The sequence below is a fragment of the Empidonax traillii genome, unplaced genomic scaffold, assembly GCF_003031625.1.
Source record: "Empidonax traillii isolate 1590-97213 ecotype Southwest subspecies unplaced genomic scaffold, ASM303162v1 scaffold351:size1117198, whole genome shotgun sequence".
In the NCBI taxonomy this organism is placed as follows: Eukaryota; Metazoa; Chordata; class Aves; order Passeriformes; family Tyrannidae; genus Empidonax; species Empidonax traillii.
The window spans coordinates 315,299-324,377 of record NW_020955544.1 but is presented as its reverse complement, the minus strand read 5'-3'; the positions used below and the strand labels follow the sequence as shown (position 1 = coordinate 324,377).

Sequence of the window (9,079 nt, the reverse complement as noted above, 5' to 3'; positions counted from 1 at the left end):
ATAAGTCCACAGTAACGTTTATTTCCCCCCAGAAAACATTCGTTTGCCCAGCCAAACTAGGTCAAATAGTGGCAAGATGATGTACTCCTGTAAGGAAAATCTCACAGATTTGTAGCAAACAGTCCAGACCACTGTTAACACTGATAAGAGCAATTATGTGGCTGAACTTCATCCAGTGTCCATTTCTAGTATATTCGTTGCTACAGACATGGCTTCAGGGAAATTCCTTGTTTAAGTGACAGTCCAGTAGATTTCCACACCTGAGGACCATGGGAAGTTGGGAAAACTCAAAGGCATCTTGGACTCCAGAAATCCAGATGGAGGTTTTGCTTGTAGTGAAAACTGTCCAGTTCGTTTCTCACCGTGGTGCCTTCAGCTATCAGGGACGGGCCTTTGGCTTGGGAGCAAGAAAAGAGAGAGAAGGGTGAGTGGGCCAGGCTGCAGGAGCTCTGAAAACACATTTCTGAGATAAAGGGAGTATATTCTGGGGAGAATCTCAGGCACAGTGTGACACTGCCAACATGTGGTTGGCTTCTCCAAGACTCGACAATTCTCAACTAAGGCTCTTAAGAAGTTACAATAGTTTCAGGCACAATTTCCTTCCTTAAATCACTCAAATTATATTTCTCCTTTATTTATATTGCATAGTTGAGGTAGCAATTATTAGATAAGTACAAAAATTCAACCATCTGAATGCTTTTTTTTTGTCACAGTAAACACGACGGTGAAAATCTTCCTCTGTGGCTGAAACTGAAAATAAAGAAACCACTCTGAAAAAAGCTCTTACTGACCTCTTGGCTCTGCAGGTACACAGATTTCAGGGGTTTAGTAGCAGAGGAAACAAAGTCTCTTGAGTTTTCAATTCTGCAGACACTACTTTTCCATTGAGATTTGTTTAAAAAAACAATAAAACACCTAACTAATTTTTAAAATGAGATCATACAAACTCATGAGATCCATTTCCTTCATAGCATATCTGTTCAATTTACCAACTAAAAAGGTTTCTATCTTATTTATAACATTTAATCTCGTTATTACTAAGAAGTTAGTCAATGACACCTTGGGATAATAGGCTTATTTTATCGCAGTATCACAGTTCTGTTATCAGCATCATTATGTTCCACTTTGTAGAATGTTTATTCCTGACAGAGAAAACAAGGAGTCAGGCTGAGGCACACAGCTCAGTTCCATGGCAGGCTGGAAAGATTTTTAAAACTATATTTTAAAAATAAATGAATTTCATCTGAAAGCAATTCACAGGTAACACATAAGGAACTTGAAACACCACATTTAAGATTACTTTCATAAAGTGTAGCTTTTTTTTTTTTACAGTATTTATAAAAACTTGTGTGAATGTACTATAAAAACACTCAAAATGAGTAGTGGACAAATATGAGAAGTATCTTTCACTTGAACAGGATCTGGAACTGGCTACCTGATAATTAAAAGAACACTTGAATAATCATATAATTGTTCACACTGGCTTAGTTTGAGGCAAAATTTCCTACCTGATGAAAAAGAGAATTGTTCATCAGTCCTTGCGTCCCTGGGATTGCACCAGTGTGTTTTGCATGAACATTGTTCACCGATGTCAATTTGGCAACTTTGTTTGATTTGCTGCTGCTGCTGTTGATGCTGCTTGAACCAGGTGAGCACTTTCTTTTCTTTCCTATTAATTTGTCAAGGGAAGAATGTGAATGTGAAAAACTGCTGTGTGAATTTACAGTCAGCTCACTGGACTGATGAACAAAGGGCCCTAAGGAGAGCGTAGAGTCGCTGCTGTTCATCATCACACTCATTCTCTTTATGGATTCTGCAGGGCTCCCGGTCGGAGGACCCCTCCCTGATTGGTCATGTTTGAGGCTAACAGAGTTAGCTTTGCTAGTCATACAGTTGAGGCCAACACTGTGGGATGAAGCTGTCACCGACAGATGATAGGAGGTCCCAGAGTTTCCAGAGTTCACCACACAGTTTTTTCTGAAGGACTCTGTGGAATGAGAAGGTGCGAGCAGTGCGGAACTGTTTTTACGCTTCTTTCCTGAGCCGCCGCTGCTACTGACGCTGCCGGTGCTGTTACAGGTGCCACTGCCAGCCGAAGATTCCTTAGGTTTAAAAGATTTGCTGGATTTCATTTTCTGAGGTTTGCTGGGCATAGGTGAAGGTACAGAGGAAAGCACTGTAGGTGTTGAAGGGGATGAAGACACTTGTCTCGATTGCATACTGCAGACAGGATCCACTGCCCCCAAAGCAGCAGGATTGGCATTTAGTGTCGTTCCGTGGGATGGTACCGATTTGTTATTCAGAGACACACAGGAAGGAGATACCAACGCTGGCGATGACATAACCGTGGTGGGTAAGAGGAAACCTGCTGCACTGACACCGTGCTGGGAAGCAGGCATCGAGTTTGTCCGATGTGGAGCACGGACTGATGCTGTGGTACTGGGTGCTGGAGGAATTTTCCTGCAGGTGAACAGAAAGACACAAATAAAACCCCACGTAGCCACCGTTCTTCAGACTAGTGCCCAGTCTAACAATGCTACATTAAAATGATTGTTTCTTGAGGTCAATTAATGCCACTGAAACGTTTCATTAAATTGACAGTTAATTGTTGCAAAAAACAAAGCACAGACCACCAACCTTCATTCTGATTAATCCGAACACAAGATTACTGTTCTTTAACTAGAATCACAGGTTCCCTGTACTTTTACAAATACCAAGAACAACAAGAACTCTTTCACTACTACTCACTTCCACATTTGTGAATTAAGATGCTTCTCCAACATGAAGTCAAGTGCACATCGAATATGGTTCCACCGCTTGTCAAACACGTAATAACCTCTTCCAATTTGCTGACTACCAAATGTGCAAAACTGAAAAGACAGATTTTTATTGGCATTTTCTACTTCCAGTAACAACTCTCTAAAAAACAAAGCACTTGTTTATAAACAAATATTGTTAAAAAATATGCTTTTAATGTTTAAATAAAGGATAAAAAATTATAAATTAGAATTTTTATTTCTATGGCATAACAACTATTTTTAGCCTTGGTATATTGGTATCTTTTTCTTCCTATCTGATACTCCCATACTTATGACTAAAAGCAAAAGTCAAATTTGAATCCCTCTGATTAAACAGAAATACAGGAGTGTGTGTTTGAGTGTATGTATAAAAAAACTATAAAAATATATACGTAACATCTACTTCTGAGGAGCTACCAGCTATGTGCTTGTAGTCTGTTTTTTTAAAAAAGGAGATAATTTGGCATACAGTCTAGGCAATAAATTTGCTTTTAGTTTGACTAACTAGCTTTTGTCAAGATTTAAATATAAAATACTTACTGCTACCTTTAATGTGATGTTGATACCTTGAGTAAAAAATGTGTGTGTGTGGAAGGGAAGTCCAATAACAAAATCTCACCAAAAAGACACTGTTTACATGTCCTTTTTCCAAACCCACAGTCCTTTGGAGCAGTTACAAATTTCATCTTTAGTATTTTGGCATTTTAGTTTCTTTTGGATTGGCAAAGTGAGCTATGAACACATTTTTTTTTTTGGTATGTTTATTTTGCAACTAGTTAAACCTTCACCGCCTACTAGGCCACAAAATTTTCTCAAAATATAGAAAAAAAAAATCACATACTCCATAGAAAACCACCCTTAAAACCCCTAAGTAATTTGTTTACAAGTTTAGAGCCAGGGAGAGACCGAGGTTAACTTTTAAAACGTACAGCGGCTGGTTGAGGATGATGACCTGAATAATGACAATCCAGTTTTTCAACAGGCTCTTCTTTTTCATCACATTCTCCCTCATCACTGGATAACCGAGATGCTGGCTCAGCTGCAGGCAAGGGAGGGTGAGGGGACTCGTGGACAGAAGGAGACTCACTGGGGGCATTTCCACTGTGCTGGGCTGGACAGCCTGGAGGCCTGGGCAAGGCAAGCAGTAACCAGGTGTTATTGAACCAAGTCTAGTCAAAAATTACACCCTTTAAGTGCTTAGTATGACTGACAGAAGAAAATCTACATTAACAGGCTCCTGGTGTTGTCCATAGTCTCGGAATACACCCACTGAGTGGAAGGACGTGGGCTATGGTGGTACCCCTGGAAAAGCAGCATTGCCCAGTTATTGCTGACCTGCTGTTACTGATGCAAGTCAGCTTTTACTGCTTCAAACATCAAACCCTCCTCACCCAGAGTTACACTCAGCAGGTAATTGCTAATTGCACACAGTCATCAGGCCTAGAGCAAACACAGTGCCCCATCCAACAGATCCCTATCGCACCCTCAAAAGCTCCCAGTAATAATTTCATACCACTGGATCTGCAGATTTTCCTTACCTTGGAAGACTGGGGGGGTGAGGTTTGGGTTTATTAGGTAATAAAGGCTTTGATTCTGTAAGAGTAACTCCATGAGAATTTTGGTGCAGCTCCTGGGAAGTTTTAGTAGGTGAGGGATGTGGTTCCCTGAGAGGGGGCATCTGCTGATGATGATCCGAATGTCGAAGAAGTTCCTTTTCCCTGGTTTTGCTTTTGTGCTCAGCTAATAACACATCAAATCGTTTTCTTCGACCCTGTACAGCCCTCCGCTGGGTTAAGGAATGTGTCTGCAGAACCAGGAATAAATCATTAATCCCAGGCTATTGCATTTGTGGAAGTCAAACACTCAAAACACGTGTCTACAGCTCCAAAACAGAGAAAATCATCACACTCCTGGTTTAGTAAACAAACAGAAATACGACTTCGAAAACAAGCTTATAATGGCTTGGGGGATTATGATACCCCTGTCTGATACAAAGTAACAAAACCAGCAATTCAGTAAAAGGCTTCTTTCAAATTTTTTTTTAAAACGTGAACTGCCAAGTTTTTTATAAGGTTAAGACTAGAACTGAAAATCTTTTTTTACATTGATATCTCAATTGCCAACTCCTGCAAAACTAAAGAGAGATAATATTTACTTGCACTTATGAAAATTTTCAACACAACAATGTTTAAAATAAGACTTCTAATGGGAAACCTGAAAAATATTTATAAAAATACTTTGCTGCCTACTATATACTAACATGTTGCTTGAAAACTAACATAATCAAATAGATATTAAGGAATGCAAAACATCCAGCAGAATCCAGAGTCAGAGAGGACTCAGAGTTCTTTGAGTGTCCTGAACATTACACACAGCAAGATCTGTATGTGCATAAATGGCCCAAATTCTAAGTAAGGTGAAATAGATGGAAGTTATTTTTCTGAATTGTTAAAAGTCACACACAATACCTTTTTATTATGGCACCAAGGCTTTGATTTGGCTCATTTTAGTAGGTAAAAATTATCATGTAATTCAGACACAAATAGCAATTCCAGAAATATTTTATCAGTAGGTATAAGTAATTGCTAAGAAATGTTTTTACTTTCTTTTTCTTTTTCACTTTTGATTTGCATATTTCTCTGGTAAAATCTTCCAGCTTTTCCCTCTTCCATTAGCAAAACAATTTCCTCCCCTCTGTAACTCCAAAAGGGCAATGTGTTCAAGTTCAGTTCCTCTGGGTCATTAGTGCCAGCTTCATTTACCTTTGTTCTGTAGGTGGTTTATTTACCAGATGCTTCCCAAACTGACAGGTTAAGCTGCTTTGCAGGAAAGCAGCAAAATATTGCACAATTCCAGGGATTCTGGATTTTTGCTTCCTAGGGACCAAGTGATACCCCTCTGTCCCGCAAGAGTTTGGAGCCAGAAGAGACATTTGGTCTGACTGAAAGTTTTTATGGGTTGTTTAATTCAGAGTTTGACCTCTAGGCACGCTCCATGGCTTTTGCAGGAGCCTCATTTCCGAGCTGGCTGCAGCTGTACATCCAGCAGCATTAACATCTACACAAATACCTCCCAAGTACCTGCTGCAGACTCTGCTGGGGGGAAAGTAGGGGCTGTGAGAGCGGAAGAGCTTGAATTATTTAAATCCTGCACAGACAAATAATATTTTCAGTGCTTATGAGGAATTTTCAAATTCATGACCTACAAGCCAAAGGTTACCCCCAAACAGAGGAACATGCTGGTCCCCTGCTGCCCACATGTGGAGTAACATAGTGTCCCATGGCAGCATCCACATTTAAAGGGTTCATACAAAAATACAAATCCCCAGGTTACTTTAAGAAAACATGTCTTTGAATAAATAATTAACTGAACTTCAAAAACAATTCCTTCTTGGTTCTGGACAACATGTTTTGAGAGGCACCATTTAAAGTGGTAATTACTGACAGCAGAAATTTGTGGTTTTCCATTTTCTATCATATTCCTCAGGAATTTGAATTAAAACTGCAGATAATCTTATTCAGATATCCTACCTTGCATGTTAAAGACCTAGTACAAGGTTTCCTGGTTTCCACATCAATGACACCACAGTATATATCAGGATCAAATTCTCTCTCTGTCAGAGATACACAATATTGAAAAGTTATCAAAAGACATTTAGAAATACTAACAACATTTAGTTTCATATTAAAAAAATTAACAATATTGGAAACTTTTCAAAAAAAACACAGTAAAACGTACAAATAAAAATGCAAAATAAAACTGTACAAATTAAATTTTCTATGCTCTCAGCATATTTATGGTGTGCTGAAATACAGATCTCTGGGCCACAGAGAGAATGGAGACGTTTACACCTGTAAGTGACCCCAAAGGAGGAGTCGATTCTGCGCATTAGGAGAAGTCAACATCATCATGGACTGTGACCAAAAAATAGTGGTTATTTGGTTGCTGGTTTTGGTGTCAAGAACTTTTCTGCCGTTCTACTAACACTCAAAATAATGGTGTTTAAAAAGTGTGAAGAGCAGACAGGTTTCCATTTTTGAGTTTAGAAGGTGCTGGTTGTTCTATTTTCTACGTACATTTGGACCTTACATATAGAAAGAAGGAAACAAAAATCTTTAAAGACAGTAGAAAAGCAAAATTTTAAAATTGTTGGAACTGATAGGCTTTAGGATCTCTACAATTTCTGAAAGCAAAAGCCATATTTCAAGGTGTTTGTATCCTTTAAGTGTATGTCACATTATAGATGTAAATTGTAATATTAAAAAAAACCAACTTACTACAAGGTAAAGTATTAGAAAAGTGTTTCATTTGCTCCTGAAACTTACTTCTATATGTATTTCTACAGATACATTACTAAGAGGAATATAGCAAATAATAATTAAAAACAATTACCTGACAATCTTTTATGTAAAAATTTCCTATTATTTGTATTTTCTTCAGGTTTCTTTTCCAAAAATGGAGGCACAGAGAGAAGACCTTTACCATTCAGTATCTGTCCAGGGGAAGGCAAGGGTGGCTTTGGTATTGAGGGACAATTAAGGCCAGTCTTTATTGAGGAACTCACAGTAGTAGAACAAGTTGGACCAACAGCAGCTTTCAGTTGGGCACCATCTATCTTTGGATGAATCTTTTCCACTTTGACAGATGGAGTCATACTATTTGTGAAAAACAAAGGGAAGCAGATTGAAAAAAAGTAGTTAAAATATGTTATTGCTCAACAACACTCTGATCTAATCCCAGTGCAAATGTAGACCTTCCTCCTTTACTCCTCATTTTCTTATTATCTTTTTTATTTTCATATTTTTTATGATATCCATAATGTTTCCTGTCCTCTTTTCCCCCACTTCCCTTAAGTATTCCAGGGTGTCTTCAGGGACTTCAGAAACCATTATCTGGATTCACAAGACAGAGTACCACAAAAGCAACTGGATTGGCCCCCTTATGTCCAGTGAGAAATGCCCTGTTCTGTGGCAGTAAATTATACCAGCAGTGCTGTGATCTCACACATGCAGGTCAAAAATCACCTGAATCAGAGCTAAAACTCCCTTATGATCAAAGTACGTAGATTAGATCAAAGAATTAAGAGCCCCTAGTGAAATGACCTTCATTCATGGTGATTTAAGATGCAGCTTTGCAAGAGTTCTTACTCAACGCAGTCATGGGTATGAGCTATAATTTTTGACTATTCCAGGCTGCTGGAAAAGATCTGGAGGAGTCTGAAGTGATTATCTCTTAAACCAAAACCCCTCTGAAACAATGGCACTCTCTACTGATAGAGCAGTGCCTATGCAAGGAGTAATATTTAATTTTTGTCAAAATGTATACTCACATTTTATCATGGGGGACTTTGCTGTGCTGTACCGAATGCATTAACCTGTTGTTTCCGCTGATCTGCAGCTTGTCTTTGGGTGATTTCAACAACTTGGAATTTGATGATGGTGCACTAGTACCTCCACTGGATGAACGATTGCTCCCACTTCCACTGCTACCTTTGTTTTTTGAAGGGAAAGATGAAATGAGGGAAAATACTGAAGAGGAGGGAGGAGTCAAAGGCGGCTTGCTGGAGGAGCTGTGTCTTCTTTCTGAAAAGGAGTGGAAAAAACGGGGTTTTAAGCTCCCATACAGAAACAATTCTTAAATACTTCATGTTGCCATTTGCTACATTAACATTTTTGCTTTACTGGCTTGGGAGGTCTCCTGCCACACACAGAGCAGAGAGGATTTGAGCCCTCACTGTAATCCATGAGGTTCCACTCAATGCTGGTCTCCAGCGGGTTATGGGAGTCTCTTCAAACTTCAGGAGCTACATTCCTCAGGCACTAAAGCTTAGTTCTCTCTTGATCTTAAAAGTGAGAATCAGTCCAGGACCTCAGACACACAAAGCCAAGAGACCCCTATCCTCAGGCCCAGCAAGCTTATGTATGGTATTTCCTCAAAGGTTAAGAATAATTTGTAAGTCTGTCTACTAATGGTCAAAATTATCTTAGATCCATCATTTTCACTTTTACTTCAGGACACCCCTTTGGCATGGTCTACTAGACCTTCAGTATGGAACACTCCTGAGAACAGCAGGTCAACTATTGTTTTTTGGGGTACTGTGGGTTTTTTATTTGGTTGAGTTTTTTCCCTCTTGTTGTTTCTATTTAGCAACAACACGAAAAGCAGCAACAGATATTCTTCTACAAAACCAATAATCTTAACATTTGAATGAAGTGGTCATACTCCATCATCAAATGTGTTATTTAATTATCATCAAATCATGGGCATTTATATATTACTAG

General features: G+C 38.9%; 1 protein-coding gene across 4 annotated transcripts in view; it reads right to left on the bottom strand.

Moving 5' to 3' along the window:
* Positions 1-9,079, bottom strand: part of ATXN7 (ataxin 7) — an 84,445-nt gene continuing 75,366 nt past the window's right edge. For all 4 annotated transcript variants that reach the window (XM_027892411.1, XM_027892409.1, XM_027892410.1 and 1 more), the window contains 8 exons: positions 8,128-8,380; positions 7,191-7,453; positions 6,329-6,411; positions 4,337-4,602; positions 3,728-3,926; positions 2,749-2,870; positions 1,509-2,460; positions 1-397 (listed from right to left, as the gene is read on the bottom strand). In XM_027892411.1, the coding sequence (XP_027748212.1) occupies positions 380-397; positions 1,509-2,460; positions 2,749-2,870; positions 3,728-3,926; positions 4,337-4,602; positions 6,329-6,411; positions 7,191-7,453; positions 8,128-8,380 (2,156 nt within the window). In that variant the 3' untranslated portion in view covers positions 1-379. The remainder of the gene's footprint in view (positions 398-1,508; positions 2,461-2,748; positions 2,871-3,727; positions 3,927-4,336; positions 4,603-6,328; positions 6,412-7,190; positions 7,454-8,127; positions 8,381-9,079) is intronic.